Source organism: Megascapheus bottae, chromosome 11 (genome assembly GCF_031878675.1).
Source record: "Megascapheus bottae isolate mThoBot1 chromosome 11, mThoBot2.hap1, whole genome shotgun sequence".
NCBI classification, from domain to species: Eukaryota; Metazoa; Chordata; class Mammalia; order Rodentia; family Geomyidae; genus Megascapheus; species Megascapheus bottae.
In genome coordinates, this window is record NC_143519.1 from 12,412,024 (window position 1) to 12,432,143 (window position 20,120).

General features: G+C 39.5%; 1 protein-coding gene across 1 annotated transcript in view; it reads right to left on the reverse strand.

Annotated features, from left to right (window-relative positions):
- Window positions 1-20,120, reverse strand: part of Gpc6 (glypican 6) — an 859,561-nt gene that overhangs the window by 65,294 nt on the left and 774,147 nt on the right. The window contains exons 8-9 of the mRNA XM_090341778.1: window positions 14,665-14,808; window positions 10,718-10,747 (exon numbers count right to left, since the gene is read on the reverse strand). Coding sequence (XP_090197904.1) covers window positions 10,718-10,747; window positions 14,665-14,808 — 174 coding nt within the window. The remainder of the gene's footprint in view (window positions 1-10,717; window positions 10,748-14,664; window positions 14,809-20,120) is intronic.

Below are 20,120 nucleotides of genomic sequence, written 5' to 3' on the forward strand. Positions count from 1 at the left end.
TTTTTCATGTCCTCTGCTAGTATATCTAGCCGTCCTGATTTGAATGTGTCTTTCACAGTCTTTCAACAGCAGTGCTTGGTGGTGATAGGAGGCTGTCGGCATTCATACTGCTCTTGGCAACGAGTCCCTGGTTTGTCTGAACTCCATCATTCCTCTGGGTTATTTTCATCTACTATTTAGCTACATCTGTCCAAAATACTTTCATAGAAATTGAGTCTCACTCATCAGCTGCCCATGTGGGCACCCAGGGACACTGAATTGCAAGCCTGCGGTGTGATTGCATCTTAGAGAATTTCCAGTGTTAGCTTTATTAGATGGCAGTGCTGGAAGCCAAAGTATATGTTCACTTCCATTCGCTCTCAGTGCTTGACACCTACTCCTACCTGCACTCAGCAGAGGCTCATCGTCAGTGCTGGAGTATGAAGCCATGCACTTTGTACATAAAACAAAGTCTGGGCAGAGGTGCTTAGGACTGGTGGTATTAAAGCCTGTCCCCATGGAACACATACATCTCCGCCTCAAATGCTCTTGTTTGTTATCATGATTGTGATTAGTACTCACAGACAAGCTTAGTCTATCATTGTTATACATGCTGTTATTATTGGTAGTGGATTTAATAAGGACAATGGCTCATCCAGGCATTCTATGCTGCCTCAGAGGCAGCATTTCAAGGACAGAAAGTGAGAGCAGATGATAATGTCCATCATCACCATAGACTGAATTCTGAATTCTGCTCACATGCATCTTGCCTTTGGCCTTTATGCTGTATGTTTATGCTATAGCATCAGTACTAAACTCTCTGGGGTTGGCTTCTTTCTCAGTCACACAATTCTCATTTGGGTCACATGGCAGTGGGTCTGGTAAAGCCAAACATGCCTTTCTTTCTCTACGTGTGCTTGCTCTCTGCCTGTCTAAGTTAGGACATGAATGGATGGATGCATGAATTGAAAAACATTTGTGTGCTGTGCCAGCCTATATAACTGTCAGCTTTCTGTTGTGACATAATACCTGAGCAAACCAACTTATAAGGAGACAAGATTTTTTTTTTTTTTTTGCGGTCCTGGGCTTGAGCTCAGGGTCTGAGCACTGTACTTGGGCTTTCTCAAGGCTAGAACCCTACCACTTGAGCCTCAGCGCCACTTCTGGCTTTTTTCTATGTACATGGTACCGAGGAATTGAACCCAGGTCTTTGTGCATGCTAGGCAAGCACTCTACCACTAGGCCAAACTCCTGGCCCAACAAGATTTCTTTGATTCACAGTTTCAGAGGTTTCAATCTTTGGCCCAATTGTTCCGATCTACAGTAGCTCAGTCCTTCATGGTTGCAGCATGTGGCAGAGGGTGTTTGTTTATCTCACTGTAGACAGGAAGAACAGAACTAAAGAGGTGTTACTGTGCCAATATTCCCTTCAAGAGCACAATTAGTGATCTAAACCCTTTCCACTAAGCCCTGATCTTTAAAGCTACAAGTTGGTGACCATATCATTGAGGAACACTGAAATCCCAAATAGAACAGGATAAACTAGGTACTTCACAGGTACCACTGTAGCCTATTAGGCCAGGACTGTAGCTGGGACAACCTCCTGAGTCATCTGTGAGAGTGACTGAGTAGTCTCCTGGTGAACTGCAGGAGAGAAAGTGCCTGCTCTGTAATTCCCAATTTACAACTGACAACAGCAACACACCACATAGATACAGGTGAGCCTCTAAGATTTTAATGGACCTGAAAAATCCCTATGGCCTCAGAACATGGAAACAACCTAGGCCAATGATTTCTCCCATGTTTTGGGAAGATGATTGTGAACTGTTCTCTGCTGTTAATGACAAAAGCACATGTAATCTCATGCTGCACCCAGTACTTTGCTGTGGGAGTGGATAACTATGGTGCTAGTTTATGCCTCTATACAGGCATCAGTCAATGCATCCAGCTGTCAAACAAATCTATTAGAACACCACACACTACAATATGAAATTATAGTACAACAAAGGTGACTTCAGAGGCAACTTGAAAGAAAACACAGAAGGACTTCTGAAGGGAAAGGCAGATAGCAGACTATACAACAGCAAGAGTAGAAAGCAGGGAGATATGAAACATAATCAAGAGTGCACTCTGAGAAAAATCACTGTCGATCTGAAATTATGTCCTAAGCATAGATGTCTTCTGAGTATGAGGACAATAGCATCAGCAAATAAAACTATCAGTCAAGGGAAACCCTGGCAGATCAAGTGAGTGGTTTTCCATGAAGAGTTTTAAATGTGAAGAAATAACGAGCAGAAAGAGTGGGAATGTGTGTTTGTTTCCAGTATAAGGTCACCTAAAAGCTTGGAAGAGATTAAAACATAGCAGCTAAAACAAACCATCTCATAACAACAGTCCATAACTTTTTGGAATGAGAATTAATACCATGAAGGTGTCTGAAGGCTCCTTGCATTGTTCTAAAGCAGGGTAAAGGTATTTATTGATTGGTGATACTGTGATGTTACTATGCATGTTAAAATTACAGGGGTCATTGAACTGAAACCTTGTTGTACCACTACATAAAGATAAACAACATTTTTAAAAAAGAAATTCATGGGTCACTTACTAAGAGCTTAACATGTTTCGATTTAGAATCTAAGGAAAAGTAGAATGACAAATCCTCAATAGATGCACACAAGAGAAGAGATATAAGGCTGCAGAGATGACAGAAATAGAAATTACAAGACAAGATGGAAGAAATAAACAACTCTTGTAAATTTAAATGAATGGATTTCTCCTTTTAAAACACAAAGCTTGGTGACCTGGATTAAAAATAAATGTCTATGTGATGTTTACAAGAATCAACTCTTAAGATATACAGGTTAAGAAAGGTAGAAAGTAGAGGGATAAAAAGAAAAGAAATTGTTAGTTAAATATGAACAAAAAATCTGGTGCATCTACATAGATAGCAGAAAGAAATAGACTTAAAGGCCAAAAACCATTTGTAGAGAAAGCAGCATATTATGTAATGATGAAAGGTTTAATTTGCAGGGAAGATGAATTCATAGCTATAAATATAGATTCAAAGTATAAAATATGAAAACAGAATTTTAAGGATAAGCAAGTCTATCCAGCTGCATATTGAAATCTGTTTTTCATTACTAGACCAAGTAGCTAAGTAAAAAAAAAAATCCCAAATAAAACTCACCAAAACAAAACCAACCCAGTACACTGGACAGGCATTAGATTTGAGGAGAATTTTGCAAAGGATCCTAAATTCTCTCCTCTTCCATGAAGCAGGGAAAATAGCTGGATTTCTCCGTAGGAACGTGGTAGGCAGCACAGGGCATGATGGGAGAGGATGAGAGGTCTGGGAAATTTGCCAGTTTCTACCTTTCACTCATAATATTTTCCTAACTCATTCATAACAACCGACTGTCCCTGAATTTTAAAAAGTAATGAGAATCATTGCCCTTTATGTGAAAGCATATGCCAACCTCAAGCTGGTAAGTCACTGTAACAACCCCTGAGCTGTTCACTTACTATAACAGACACAACGAATGCAAGGTAGTTATATAAAGGAATACACAAATACATTCATATGCCTAGACCTTTCCTTGTCATATCATGAGCTTAGGCAAGGCCAGATTTTTGAAGAATTTTTTTTACATATATACACTCTTCAATTCAGCAAATACTGAAATACAGCAATAACAGCAGTGCTATTCAAATTGCTTTCTATGTATATAAAATATTTCCCTAAGTAACTTCTTCTAGTTGAAAAATTATTTTTCAACATCCATGTCACTTCTTACCCCATAAAAACCATAGAAAAAAAGCAAGTTTTTAAAACTGAAAATATTATAAAAAGCTTTTAATTGCATTTACTTGTTCAAGAAAGCCTTGACAAAAGAGAGGATGAGGAATCCTAACAAAAATACATCTTGTTCCTTAATGGCAGTTGTATAAGAAACATGTGATTTTTCCCGGCTACTGGAAACATCTTTTGTACGCACATGTTCTTGCTAAAGACAGCCTCTGGCTCTTTGGATTTTATGTGAGGAGATCAATTTAGGCAATTTGTTGCCTCTGTGTTTTCTTCCCAGAGCTGTTCCAGCCCCCTTTTTCCCCTGTCATTCAAGGAACCGCAAAGAATGAGCAAAGGAAATGTTGAACTTTTCAAGCACAGAGGAGAATATTTTTCATGGAAACGAACGCTGGTTGCTTTGGGGAGTTTTCTGAGGTCAACATCTCTTAGAATAAAACTTACAAAGTCATTGGTTTCCTGCTTCATTACACATAAATAATTTATGAATTCGTATTGTGATTTTTTTTCTTCCAGCTGAATCAAAGTTCTCTGATTTTGCAAATACTCCCTCACAGAAGTCAATGACACCCCCATTCCTGAAATTTCATTGCAATCGATAAGTCTGCCATTGCTGTTAGGTGATGCAATTTCCCTGATTAACCTGTAAAACGTTTCCCCCTTCATGAATTGTGTTTAGAAATAACCTGATATTGTAAAAGGAGACAAGGACAGGTTTCAGAACGTAAGCTCTTGGTGATCTTAAATGATGATATATGAAAGAGAGAAAAAGGGAGAATAATTTGATTTGCTCCAACCAGGTTGACCCAGAAAGGAGAAGAGTAGAAAAATTGCTTTCCTTAAGCAAACATGACATGCAGTCATATGAGAGCAGCACTCACAATGTGAAAGATCGGATCCTCATTGAAAATATATACAGTCTGAAAGACATTAAAATGCTACTAATAAAGAAGTCTTGGCTCACTCTATTTTCCAATTGGAACTAGTCATTGATAATAACTTTTGCATCCCTCTTTGGCACATTGTCTTCAGACCTCTTTGTTCCAGTTGAATTATAAAGTTCTTATGAAGCACCAGATGAGAAAAATCTGTCTGTCTCGGGAGGAAATGCTGGTTTAGGAGGACAATAGAAACACTGTAATAAGGACTTAGATTTCTTCTAATACAGTGCAAAACATTTTTTTTTAAATGCTTGTTCTTTCAGAGGTATTTAGAAAGGTCAGTTTCATTGCATGATAATCTTTAAAGTATGTTGTGGTTTAAGTTATAGCTAATTTTGCCCATAATTACACAAGTTGGATCAGCTCTGGTTATATTCTAGCTGCTTGGATCATGTTAGAATCAATGTTGACTGAATGAGGGATGACTCTGCATTCTTTTCAAATTTTTTGTTGTTTTGATTGTTCTTTTTCAAAATTACCCTTACATAGCTGTACAAAAGAGTTGCCACTGAACAAAGTAGTGCCTCTCAATCAATGCCACCCCTTTCATCGCCCCTGCACCCCCCGATCAATGCCACCCCTTTCATCATTCTCCCCATCCCGCCCCATCCAATCGTTTCCCTCACCTTTCTAAATTTTGTAGATATGTATCAAATTTTATGGCTGCACTCTTCTTCCCTTTCTTCTTCATTTGTCTACCACCCTCCCCTCAGTCCGGCCCTGTCTTCTGAGGATCCATTTCCTTGTGTTTATTTTGGTAGATTGTGAATTAGCCCTTCTAAGGAATGACGCTAGGTTCGTTTTGGGGTTAGAGAGAGTAATGTAGTTGAAATCGTAGTTTCGATATCTTTCCTCTTTTTCTCACCAACAGGTTCATGCATTCTCTGTGTGATGCATAAGCACATTTATGTCTGGCTGCCTTGGTCATGTGACTCGCTTTGACCCATGAGATCTGAGCAGTGCAGGCCTTCACAGCCATCTGTCCCACATTCTCTGCTTCTGTTTCCACTCCAACCTATGGCTGCTCTGTCACTCAGGATCAGAAGAACTGCATGATGGCGAGGAATAGCCAACAGCTGTTCCACAGAGGCAACAGACTCAAGCAAGACATAGGCTTGGGTGACTGTGTGTCCGTGTGGAGTCTGTTTGTAGGTGTGGTCCAGACCCAGTTCCTTGAAATCCATACAGCAATGGTCAAACTTCTGCTGTTACTATACAGACTCAATCTCTTAAAAAAAATAACTCGTTAACCAGCAATATAGCAGAGTTGCTTCTGCTCCTATTCGTTTTCTAGCAACTTGGCTTTTCATTTTTTTAAATAGCTCGGTCCATCTTTTAGGTGTAAGAAAATACCATGACGATATTGCCTTTGACAATAATGATCATGAATAAGCAGTGGTAATAAAGATTATTGTGCACTGCACATATCGTTCTACCTTTCACATTTCAAAAGGGAAGCCAATTTTCACTCAAGCAGGTTTCTTTCCACCTGGCTTTCTCTACAATGTTTATGCCTGAGGTTTATTGCTAGTAGTAAAGAGTGTCCAAGTATGTTATGGGAATAGCCAAATCCCACTGCTTTAAAATGCATTCTATAGGCCCCAGAGTCAGTTAAAAGCTGATTGATTATACAGCAAATATATCAAAACCGGTATTTATGAAGTATTCTATTTCTTCACCTCTGTCTCTCATAAGCATGAACATCACATTTGGGAGTTGTGGTGCAAATATTTTAGACAGCTCAGAAGAAAAATGACTGCCGGTTTTCTATGACAAGAAAAAGGTTCTTTAAAGCTGTTCAATAATTTGATAAACTATCTATGTCAAGTAATGTGTCATAGGAACAAATACTTTAAAAGTTCTGATTTGAGAAGTCTAGGGTGGCTCACCATTTCAGCACTTTACAATCAACTCAGCAAAACACCAATTATACTGCGGAATGAGGGCACAGATGGGTGTTTATATCTGACTAATTTCTAATGGGTAAAGAAGTTTCTATTTAATTTGTTCAAGACCTAGAAAGTTCTAGGCTGAAGGAGAGAAAATGAACTATTAGATATGGCCTGCATTAAGGATGCCACAGATGTTTAATGTTTCAATTTGCATAGTTTGTCAATGATTATTCATTGGTTAATATTCCTTCTACACTTTGTTTGGTGTAGTTTATCTTAGATTACAAAATTAAATTCCTATTTACTATATGCTGATGGTTTGTGAAGCTCTATACTAGGTATTACTCGTGAGAGCAGGCTGAGTGTGTCTAACTGATTTGTAAACCAATGTCTTCTGCAAATAGTACCCTTTGCCTTTGATGATTCCAAACTTAGATCCTCACTGTGATGCAGATTGCATATGGCAGCTCATTGTATGTACTAAGTGCTATGCAACAGAGAAGAACTCAGTAAGTATATTTGTTGATTGATAGACATAGAATGTCTCAATGTGGGTTTTGCTGAAGTCCAGGAATTCTGAAAGAAATGTTAAAGTTTGATGGAAAAAATAAGCATATTGACATGCTATAAAAGAGCTATGTATCTGTAATAGTCTGATTTGGGGTATGAAAGTACAATATTTCATTTTTTATGACACAGATCACAAAAGCTTTTGCTTAGGTGTTTATAAAGACAGAAGAGAGATTCACATGGAATTGAACAGTGTTTGACTAGAAAATTATCCCCAAATGATTTCAGATACCTTATACAAAGTATAAATTGTACAAAAGGATTCTGCCTTTAAAATGTGTGGCATGTTTTGATTTCATGATTGGCATCCATATAATTCTCTGGGCATGTCAAAAGCAGAGATGGCTTTAGCATCTCCTAGGAAGTTATGCAGCTGAAGCTATGATTTATCTACTTTTTCCTTATGATATGCATCCTAAGGCAAAGCAGCAGAGCTCCTTCTATTTTCATCATTCTTCCATATGCCTGGAAGAATAGCTTCCCAAGGAGGTAAAGAAAATGCAGTTCACTGTCTATTGGAACACTGCTAAAAAAAATCCACATATGGAACAAGGATTTCATTTAGGTTTCCAACAGTGCATTCTACTGAATTCTATTTGTGCTTCCTTCTTACCCATGGCATTAGCAGAAGATCCTGAAGACAAGCTATCATTTTAGATGTGTGTCTTATAAGAGTCCAACCTGAGCCTCATCAACCACAAGCCTCTGCAACAAAAGAAGCCAGTGACAGGTGATCTTCCCTGAGACCACAAGCTGCTGATGCTGCCTAGAGAAGAGCAGGAACTGGGACTGAATGTGTTGGGTGGGTGGGTTTCAATGTTGTTTTTGTCTCTCTCCTTGCTTTTTAAAGCTCACTGCATTTTGCTGTTGTTATTACCAAGGGTTTGTTGAAAATGAAATGGGGGTGTCTCCGTGGGGCTTATGCAGCGAACAGATAAAGTAGACTCAGGCAAGACTGGGCATTTCACTGTCTGAAGTGGATTGAGTGGTAGCCATTTGTTTGCTGGGGTGAATAGGGCTTAATTTATTCAGCTGTAGTCGAGGCAGAAAGCCAATGTGACTTTGACCCATTTATCTTTAGAAAACTAATTAAACTGGAGAATCTGGTTTACTATTGTTCAGGAAGTTTTACTTGCCCTATTGAGGCTCAGCAAAGATGGAAGGTAAGTGTGTGTGTGTGTGTGTGTGTGTGTGTGTGTGTGTGTGTGTGTGTGTGTGTATTGGAAATGATCAGTTTTACCTAGGCTGTGGTTGAAGCTCCAGAAAATAAAGCAGTTTCTTAAACACAGTCTGACATCCTTTTGAAATGCAAAATAGTGGAGCTAGCCAGATACAGACTCCTTTGAGGTGACAATAAAATGCCCTGGCAACAGAAAATGCAATTACCCCATCCTTACAACCAGAAAGAGTCTTTGAAGAACATCTTTATGACCAACATTTTTCTCTGAAACTGATCTTAACCATCAGACAGAAAATAATGCCAGAATGTTAGTTGTCCATTCAAGACAGCAAAAAGCATACATGCATATGTACATCTATCTATCTATCTATCTATCTATCTATCTATCTATCTATCTATCTATCTATCTGTCAGTCTGCTATCTATCTATCTATCTATCTATCTATCTATCTATCTATCTATCTATCTATCTATCTTGCTGGGAATATATCCCAGGGCAATATGCATGCTAGGCAAGTGCTCTACCACTGAGCTACATTCTCAGCTCAAAAAGAACATATTTTTTGTGGTCTTTTGCAAATACTTAAACCTGTATATAGTGATGGTAACAACATATTTGTTGCAAATGACACAGCAATGCATTTCAGAAGCTGCAGTTAGCATTTTTTGTTTGTTTTAGTTTTTCCTTTAGGACGAGATGAGGAATTCAGAAGACAATCACTGAAGTCCAGCAGACATGAACACGATAGCATGATTGCATCCATTTCAGTAATTCAGGGAAGCATAATTCATGGAGGAAAGCTATAATGATCAGAGTAACCATCCATGACAGAGATAAGGCTGGTCTATGTGCTGAAAAAATATAAAAATTGTCCAGAAAGTATGTTGAGATGGGCAGGCCCATATTTGGGCACTGTAATTCTTTTATCTTCAATTGGCATAATGTTTACTTCTTAGCCTTTTTAAAAATGTGTTCTAGACCCAGCAGGAATGATGACTCAGAGCACTACATAGGGGACAATTTCTCTTGGGAATAAGACAATATGTCTATGTAGTGCCAAGAATTTTGGCCAGTGTCACGCTCAGTAGGAGTTGGGCCCTGCCGTGCCAGGTGAAGGAATGTACCTGTGTCCCTCACCTTTTTCTCCCGTGTCATGATGGGATACAGGACCAAAGTTTCTATGCAGGAGTATTGCCATTATGGAATGATACTTAAAGAGAGACACTGGATAATATTTAGTTATGGTTAGTGTAAAAGTCTAGTTCAATCCACATTTTTTTTTCTCGATCATGGGGCTTGGACTCTGGACCTAGGTGTTGTCCCTGAGCTCTTCACCTCAAGGCTACCTCCCTACCCTTTTTTCCCCCCAGTCCTGGTGCTTGAACTCAGGGCCTGGGCACTGTCCTTGAGCTTTCTCAAGGCTAGGTCTCTACCACTTGAACCACAGCACCACTTCCGGCTTTTTCTGTGTATGTGGTACTGAGGAGTCGAACCCAGGTCTTTGTGCTTGCTAGGCAAGTACTCTACCACTAGACTGTGCTCCCAGATCCCTACCCCTTGAGCCACAGTGCCACTTCTGGTTTTCTAGTGGTTAATTGGAGATAAGAGTCTCAGGGTCTTTAGTGCTTAGGCTGGCTTTGAACCTTGATCCACAGATCTCAGCCTCCTGAGTAGCTAGGCTTATAGGCGTGAACCTAGCTCAACCCACTTTTAAATAACAAAATACCTAATTTTCCAAGCATGTTCTTAAACAAATCATTAAATACAAGTAGGAGGGGAGGATTAAAAAGGGCAGGGAGAGAGAGGAAAGAGAGGGAGAGAGAGAGAGAGAGAGAGAGAGAGAGAGAGAGAGAGAGAGAGAGAGAGAGAGAGAGAGAGAGAGTGTAAAACAACCTATTCTTAATCTCTTAAATTCTCTATGTCCCAGTTAATGGAAAAATTAGCTGCTTATGTGTAAGAGCCAATGTTGATTTGCTCTTATTATTAGCAAGGTAATTATTTGCTCAGCCCAAGAGAAAAGGCTGTATATCCGACTAGACAAGAGCTAGTTTTTCATGCAGTTCACATGGGTCTGAACATTGGGATAGAATTTAAAATCAGTGACTCAATGAGAAGTCTTACACAAAGATTAGATTGGAAACACTGCCATTGGGGAAAAAAATATCGCAATGACCATTAACCTTACATATCAAGCAGGGAGGAAGCTACTAAACAAGCTGGGCTTGAGCAGTATTTGGTTCACTCTAGATACCGTGGAAAGGGAGAACAAAGGGGACGTTTCTGAGGAATTCTTCTGAGTGGCTATGCAAAGACAAATGGGATGGGGAGAAGAATAAGACCAATGCTTACACTGTGCTGCATTGTCCTCCACACAGTCCTCTGGGAAGCGAGAGGAAAACAAATTTAAAGGAAAAAGAAAGAGAGATTATTCTATACACAATAACACAGCACAGGTACAATGGTTAGTTTTAAGGTTGGCATTCCTCTTACCCACCGTCCTTCAGAATGGCTGGTGGACTATTTGAGAGTTTCTCATATGCAAGACGAGGTTGAATACTTTCTGGGCTAAGTCCTCACTCACTTGATGAGTTCATTTCCAAGTCTGGCTTTTTTTTTTTGTAAAGGATTTACTTTTATAAAATGTGTTCCTCTAAGGAATACAAGTTAGAGTACATTTTTGCTCTACTGAAAGAGCTGGAGGAAGTCACAGAGAGTCTCTGCCCCAGTATATTCCAGCCATCTAGCACATTGAGCTCTAACTTTCTGAGCTGTATAACTAATTGCCTTTTAGAGTGGATAATTTGAAACACCTCTGTATGCTCAGATCTGAAAACTCAAGCTACTTTGTGCCAAATTATTTTTACAGTCGATATTTCTAGTGAATTGGAACTTTCTTCAAAAAAAAATCATAGCTTTGCATCAGATTATTTAAGAGAATTCACAGCGGATAAATTTCAGAAAAAGGGAAGAGAGCCAGCCAGTCTCTTTGTGAGTGCAAATCATTGCCTTGGCCTATTTAACTGGAAATCCGGGATAGTCGATGGGTGCGAGAGAGCTGCTAATGTGAGCTCGGGCAACCAAAAACACACTGGGTGGGTGACAAGTGTTCACAGCAGCCCTAGTAGATGGCATTTGTGTCCTTCAATAAATTGTGGCTGCTTGCAGTAGGTGCTGTGATATTTCACATGAGCTGGCTTTCCCTGAACAGCTGAATTTATACAAATCTATTCATTCATTCTTGGAGAACTGACATACTTGAGGGTGGTAAGTTTGAAATCTGCTGATTACCGCAACTGTGGTGTTTTGTTTTTTTTTTTCTTTTTTGGCTTATATAACTTTTGAGGAAACAATGAAAATATTTCCAACTGCTATAAAAGAATTTACAACTTCCTTGTAAGTATAAGAAGAGGTTAGATAATTGTTCTAATACATTTTGAAGCTTTTCCCCCATCTTTTAAAATGTACATTTTTAGTAGGAACTGGATATTGAGCGCTATAATTACCAGTTCTCTCTCTCTCTCTCTCTCTCTCTCTCTCTCTCTCTCTCTCTCTCTCTCTCTCTCTCTCTCTCTCTCTCTCTCTCTCTCTCTCTTTCTTTCACACACACACACAATTCAGCTTTCCGGTAACTGACATCAGAACATACCCTGACAAATACCACAGGTACAAATTTAAGCGGCATTAAGAAGTAACACTCTGAGAGCCTTCTAATTATTTTCATTTTGGCAAAAGAGGTAGGATGACTAGAGCTTTCTTTCGATGCTGACCTTTGAAGCACATTCTCTACCTAACTAAAGATATTAAGATAAATCTTTTCCAGTTATTCCTCCTTTCTGGAACACATGTTCCTTATAAATATTCCAGAAATAACTTTCCAGGGGATACTTCAAACAGGAGAAGGTAACATGAGCCTTGCTTATAAACAGTGTGAGCAGTCTGATCAGGAGGCTTGAGCTTTGTCCCGTGAAGAGGCCAGGCTCCTCCATCTTCCCTCTGTTACAATCAATACCCAGCCCTTAAAAGGCAAAGGCATTGAGGGAGCCAATGTCCTCAAATGGAGACTGATATTAGCTTGGGGCCTAGCTCATGTTTCTTAGGTTTCTTGATGTTGGGGTAGTTCTGGTGTGGAGACCACCTCTTGCTCTTAGGAGCTGAGGGGAAAGTAACTTTGTTTGGGTTTACCTCCTTACACTTATTTCATCTGTGGAGGAATTGGCCATTCAGTTTTCACTGGCTGCGCACTACAAATTTCTAATTCTTACAGTTGGGGAAGGGATCAGAATGTAATGCCGTAAAAATAAAAAGTCAAAGTGCAACTGGTATTTATTGAGAAGCCACAATGCCAAGAGAGTAGTACTAATGCTACCAAGAGAATGTTTTGCCAGATCATTTGGCTCTATCTGGTCTTTAGTTTTTCCATGCAATCTGATGATTAGCTATTATTAATTACTTTTAGAAAAAATGACCACACATATTTTCAAGCTATTGTCATTCAGTCAGTTATCTGTCAATACTTTCAGAATCCTGTTATTTGGAGGGAGCTTTAAAGTCATCAATTAAATTTCTCTTTAAAATGCTCCAGTTCCAGTTCTTGTATTTATCAGACTTTCAAACCAGAGGTGAAGAAGAAAGATCCTCTTCAGAAGTTTTGAAGTGTCTATTTAAGTATTGCTAGCTGTAAGCACTATTTTCCACATCCTGTCTCTAAAATGTATTCATCTGACATGTACTACAGTTCTTAAATTAGATTTTTCAAAGATCTTGAAAGACTTAACCTCTTCTAATGACTCAGAGCCAAGCAAAATGGGGGAAAAATGAATCAAACCTAAACTCATCATTTGTGCAGCTATTAGCAAGATACACAAAGCAATTTGTAAAAGAGAACCCAAATGAAAGAATCGAAAGAAGAACATCGTTCTTGGAACCTGTAGGCTAGCTGTGTGGCAGAACTGAATTGGCTATTTAAAAGAAAAATCATGACTAGTTTTAAACTTTTCCTGAATCCGTGATAGGCAGTAGAAATAATCCAGAAAAATAGCTTGAGCAAAACAACTACATATGAAACCCTTTGCCCAAGCCTGCTAACAAATGGTAACATAGTTATAACATAATTCAGCACTTAGCCACTACAGTTACCCTTTATTTTGACACTTAACGTACAGCTCTTTATGTTGTAAGTACATTAGATTTTTTTTAATAAAGAAAAATGCTGAGGTATACTTACAAGGAGGTCAAATACAACCAATTTAATCTTATGAGTTTTAGACTGTAGAAGGATATCAATGAAAATCATAAAGTAATTTTTAGCAGTGACTAATAAAAGCATTTTCATAACCAGCAACTCTCAAGACTTGAGCTTATATGACATAATCAGACATGGTTCAAACATTTTAGCACCTTCAGGTTTTTTTTATTTGTTAATTTTACATCAGGATAATTGGCAAGCAATGTAAACAGCACTAACAATTACAGGTATATAAATTCTTTATAGTACTATAAACTGAAGAAATGGAATAGGGGATTATCAGGCAGTATTTCTTTGAATTGATGAGCTTTTAATTTTGTTATGCCAAATTTGGTTTTTAAAGCACATTCATGTTTAGTATGTTTATGGTTGTAATTTCCAAGTAAATTGCTCTGATGATAGATAGCATTCTGTGAATAATGCACATTAAAAAGGCTCAAAGAGTGACTACTTGTAAGGATTTCAACCTTTAAAACACATATAGAGGGTGAAAAAGCCCATTAATTTAGGGTTCCTAGCAGCCTTTCAAATAGAAAACCACATGTAAAAAGTCATAATAAAGTAACATTCTATCATCACTGAATAAATAACCATTTTAAGAAAAGAAATGAAGCAGATGAAAAAGAAATGTGCTAATGTACATCTTGTACATCTCTGGAAGAACTAATAACTGAATTTTCAAATTATTTCAGAAGAATTATGAAGTTGAGAATGTGGTCATTGCACCAGAGAATTGATATAAGATTTCTTAAATAATCTAATTCATGACCTAAAAAAAATTCCATTACTGTCCACTATTCTAATTAAGACTCAGAGTGGATATAAGAAAGAGATAATTTATTTTTTTTTTCCAGTACTGTGGCTTGAACTCAGGGCCTGGGCACTGTCCTTGGACACTTTTTTGCTCAAAGCTAGTGCTCAAAGCCTTGCCACTTGAGTCACAGCACTACTTCTGGTTTTTTCTGTGTATATGATTCCAGAGAATTGAACCCAGGGCTTCAGGTATGCTAGGTAAGCACCTCCGTGTTCATCCATCCGAGAGAGTACTCACCAGCCTGTCCAAGCTCGTTCCTGCAGCAGTTGTGGGTCTCTCCTCAGGATTATAAGGCCTAAAACGTGTGTTGAAATTTTCAGGAGCGGAGCGCGCTGATCTAAGAGCAGGAGCTGGTTTCGGCTGGCCACATCCCTGGAATACCTGCAAGAACCAGGGAGAGGTAAAGAAGTTACTTTGGAATTTTGTCATAAAACCAAGATGCAGACGTGGGCCATACAGTCCTTCCCACATTTTTTTTCCATAGAATTTTACCTCCAAGAAACTCTAGTTTTGAAATAGAAACACATACAACCAGTAAGAAGACAGAGAATTTTCCCCACAGGTACAGAGGGATCACCATGTACTCTGACTCACTGATCTACGCCAATCCTCATCTTTTGTAGAATCTGACTTTTGTCCGTTTGCCAAGTCTGCCAGATTTATTTGTAATCTCCACATCATCACTCAGTACTTCATTTACAGACATGGGCAGAAACATAGCACGGTCTTATATCCATGTCTGCAATGGCCATTAAATCAAGTGAGGCTGTTTTCTTGTTTCAGCTGTCATTCTGTTAACATGTATCCTTTGGTTTTATTATTTGTTTGTTTTTCGGTTGTGGAGCTTGAACTTTGGGCCTGGGCGTTTGTCCCTGAGCTCTTCAGCTCAAGGCTACCGCCCTACCCCTTGAGCCACAGTTCTACTTCCAGTTTTCTAGTGGTTAATTGGAGATAAGAGGCTCGTTCCTTAGTGCTAGGGCTGGTGTTGAACCGCAATCCTTAGATCTCAGCCTCCTGAGTAGCTAGGATTACATGTGTGAATCACCGCGTCCAACAACATGTACCCTTTTTGTGGCCTATTTATTACCATGTCTGTCACAATTTTTTGTTCTTTTCCTTGGTTATTTCACATTTAAATGGTTCCTTAGCATAGGGCTGAAGAATTGTCTACTGCTCTTACATATAAGAATCAAGAAAAACAAAAAACAATTGTTCCAATTGGAGCTACTAAAGTTAATAAGGATCCGGCAAATAAAAGTTTCAAATACAGGTTTTTTCATGATCTCCCTGCAGTAAATATGCCCATGGGAGCCACCTAACCAGGGCTCCCAAGTCTTTCATCAATTCCTAATAATTTGTATATTTATACTATTGAGATAAAAGATTGCTTTTTTCTAGAAACAGTGGTTTTCCTTTAACAACCTTTTTTGGAAAAGACGCCCAGGTTTAAAGCAAAAGCCTCCGGAGGTAAGTAAAATTCGGCTGACCACCCTGTATGTCTGTCTAAATAAGTTGTTTGGTGAGAGCGTTCATCTGAGTTTGTGTTGTTGTGTTAAATGTCTGGTTCTGTTTGAGAGTAGGTTAGGATGGAGGTTAGGATGGCCTCCGCCAGACAGCTACCAAGGAATGGAAATTTCTGTAGGGGAGGCGCCCCCTGAATTCCCGATTCCAGGGCCCCACGATCTTTCTGGTAGTTTAAGGCCAGGCATGCCATCAGAAGTTTAGGAGTTTCTTAAAAGTTTCTGCTTCTCTGTCTTTATTTCTGGAAAACAAAAGTTTCGTCCCCACCTGGGGTAGGTCTAGGGCCTCGTATGGCCCCTCCCACTCAGCAGGCTTAGCAGTGACATCTAGAGACAGTGGGTGGCAGGATACAGACCTCAGTCTTAGTTCTCCTAGGTTTAAGACTCCCACCCAACTTTCATCTGCAAAAAGTATTATGGTAAAATTGATAACCATCCTAAATATGGATCCTTGTGGTTTGTGTGAGTGTGTTCGCGAATCCTTTTAAAATGAACGGCCGATATTAATTTTGCTCGCTTTAAGATCTTTATGAACGTGTGTGTGAATGGGTGTGAGTAAACATGTTCAAGGTTAAATTGTCAGCATCCAAAACAACGGATAAATTCATAATTGAAACACAAGAAACTGGTTAATATGAGTTTTCTAAAGATTCTAAAATCTGCATTTAAAAAGAAAAAAGATCGTGAGGACATGTAAACTGTGCATACCATTTTTACAAGTCCCACCTCTACAATCCTCTGGGGTCAATCCCTGGGGCCTTAAACCTAATGTTATCTGGCAGACTGATGTAACCCACTAAGCACCCTTTGGAAAATTATGTCTATAGATACTCATTCACATATTTGCTGGGACACTGCGCATTCTGGCGAAAGAGCCTGACACACTGAAAGCCATTCTTTACAATGTTTTGTTATCTTGAGTTTACCCCTACAGGTTAAAATGGATAATGGGCCTTGTTTTAATAAAACAAAAGGGGGGAGGCAACCCCCATGACCAATTGAGGACAGCTATGCTTATATTATTTTAAATTTTTCCAAGGATATCAGCCTCTGACTGCCTTTCAGAGACATTGGTCTAATCAGATGCCTTATTTAAAGGTTGAAGTCTGTTGAAGAGATCCTCTTACTGGAGAGGCCCTGATCCCATCATTAATGTGGGGAGAGGATTTGGATGTGTCTTCCTGGTGGGAGAACCAAACCCAATTTGGGTACTGGCTAGAGATTTAAAATATTGTCAGCAAACAAAAAATTAATTCCCCAAGAGCACCCCCTCTTGAGGTATGCTTTCTCCCTCTCATTCACAGGAACAAGGAGACCATACTGGACTCCCTGCTTAGCTGTGGTTGGAATCCTCAGTCACCTTCCTTCTCCTCATCCTGAGCATCATTATCCACGACGCCCACAATGATACTACCTACAATCTCAACTTGATTTCCTGACTGCAGGAGTCCTCCAAATAGTCGAGGCCTTGATCTGCTTAAAAAGGCTACCGGAGGTTCCCAAATGCCTCCAAAATGAACTCTATACAAACTATCTATAGACTGGACTATGGTTGGCTCCCTTACCTTCTCCCCTTTGTGGGCGGGCCCCTTGGTTACAGTGGGTTTTGTATTCACATTCAGATCTTGTGTAATCAGTAAGCTCCTTCAGTGTCTTAGAAAGCAGGATCGGGGAAAGCTGTTCAGCTAATGGTGGTCTGGCAACAATATGCTGTGCTATGAGATGGTGGACTGAGAACTCTGTGAGGTTGACCCCGGCCCTTACCAGGATGTGCAGGTGTACAGAAAGGTTTCCTTTGCGGGCGTTGGCCATCCCCCTTATTCAAACCTCCGTTTGGGTCTGCCAACCCTACAGGTAAATTGCCTGAAGTGCTAGAGTGGTAGTCAATGACGGGTAAGATCTCCGGAGGGGGACAACCTAAGACAGGCACACTTCTCGAGTAAGGCAAATACCTGCTTAATAAAACAAAAGGGAGGAGATGTGGGGCACTTCACATCAAGGGTAAAAGGCCTACCTCATGGCCCAGTGCTCACTTCCTGGTTTTGGAGATCCAACCTGCCTGTCTCCTGGTTGGGAGGTTTGGCTGTGGTTTGTGATGTAAAATAAGGCTACCTTGAACCCATAGATTGGCCCCGCCGCCATCTCTGACTGTACCTACCTCCCCCTGTCCTGCCTACTTTTATGTTAATAGATTCCTGCTTCTTACTTTAGCTCCTGGTATCTTCCCATTAAACGAGTCTGCTGTGAAAAAAAAAAAAAAAAAGAAAAACAAAAAAACAAAAAAGCCTGAGCACAGTGGCTCACTCACGCCTGTAATCCTCAGAAGGCTGAGATCTGAGGATCATGATTCAAAGCCAGCCGGGCATTAAACAACATGAGACTCTTATGTCCAATTAATCACCAGAAAACTGGAAGTGGCTTTGTGGCTCTAGCACTAGGGTAGTCGCCTTGAGCTGAAGAGCTCAGGAACAGCACCTGGGCCCGGAGTTCAAGTCCCCTGACTGACCCAAAAAAAAAAAGCAACAAAAAAACCAAAAAAGAACAAGAGACATGTCTACTAGAAAAAAAATGTGCCTTTCACCTAAACTTTAATCAAGGATTATCAATTCATTGTTAATCAGTATATGCATCTTTTGAAAAGATGCACACCACACACATACACACTCACAGAGCAACATTATGAATGAATTGATGGGTTGTTAGCAATAGTGTTCCCAGTGGCTCATGGGAGCCCAAGCCTATATTTCCAGTGGGAACTGTAGTTCAGTATTTGCTCATTTAGTGTCTGTGTGGACTTTATAGAACATAGCGACAGCATATAATGAGAATCAATTGTATTAAAAATAGGTATTATAATAAGTACTTTATAGGATGTTTTTGGATTAAATGATCTCCAAGATACTTTCACTTACTTGAATTTGGCATTCAATAAACACCTCTTTGGGATTCATGTTATCAAGACAAATGTATTTCATGTGTAACATATAAGGCCAAATAACTTGAGGGACTTGTCTTTGAATAACAAACACATCTAGTGGAAGAATTCTTTGAAAACACTCTCCTGAGCAACAGTGTGGAAATAGGACAAGCAAATGTGGATGAAATCAATATAATGACAGTTTCTTCTCATTTTCTTGTTGACAGCTGTTCTTGTCACAATTAGGGTTGCCATGGGAAATCAAACATTCTATTGTAATGAACTTAGGGACTGAGTTGCCAGTTCTTTTTCACAGTGATTTCATTCAGGGTGGTGTGGGAACCCTTCTTCGGCTGTTTCTAGATGTTAGAAAATTTATGTGCCAGATAGCAAGATTTATAAAAAAAAATTTCAGGACATTTCGATAAAGTCTAACTTTATTCTTCTCCCTCCTTTCCTCCCTCTTTCCTTTTCCTTCCTTCCTTCCTTCCCTCGCCCCTTTCTTCGTCTCTTCCTCTCTCCCTCCCACCTCCTTTCTTCCTTTCTGTCTTTCTTTCTGCTTGCGTGCTTGGGATGCTACCACTTGAGCTCTGCTTCTAGCTTTGTTTTCAGCTGCTTATTTTGGAGAGAGTCATAACATTTTCTGCCTGGAGTGGCTCCAGATCTGGCTTTTCCAGGTCTCAGATTTCCAAATAGCTAGGATTACAGGTGTGAGCCAATGGCATCAAGCTGTTTCATCCATTTGTATATAGAGGATGAATCTTTTCATAGATACTGTAAAAATACAATTTTGTCACTATTTCTGTGCGCTTATTTGTGACTTGCATATGTATATATAATGCATTCCTTCTGGTTTTGTTATTTGAGTCCTTGTTGTTTAAGCACTTTTATCACACATATTATGTAATTCCACTGAGGTAGGCAAGAGAGAGAGAGAGAGAGAGAGAGAGAGAGAGAGAGAGAGAGAGAGAGAGAGAGAGAGAGAGAGAGAGAGAGAGAGAGAGCGAGAGAGAGAGCGCTTTTGAGTGCCATTCCCAATGACAAATTTCATCTTGAGGCACAGGCACACACAATTCATTATGCCTTACCACTACAGCTAATTTCTCTTTTGTTGCATTCCAAAATTCTCCTTCAACTCAGCATTTTGCACAACAGGAGTACTTTGTCTTGGCATTCTTTCAGATTTGTCTTAACACACTATTGATTATTCCCTCATAAATTTCTGAACTTGATGGTGTTAACCGGTGTGATAGAGG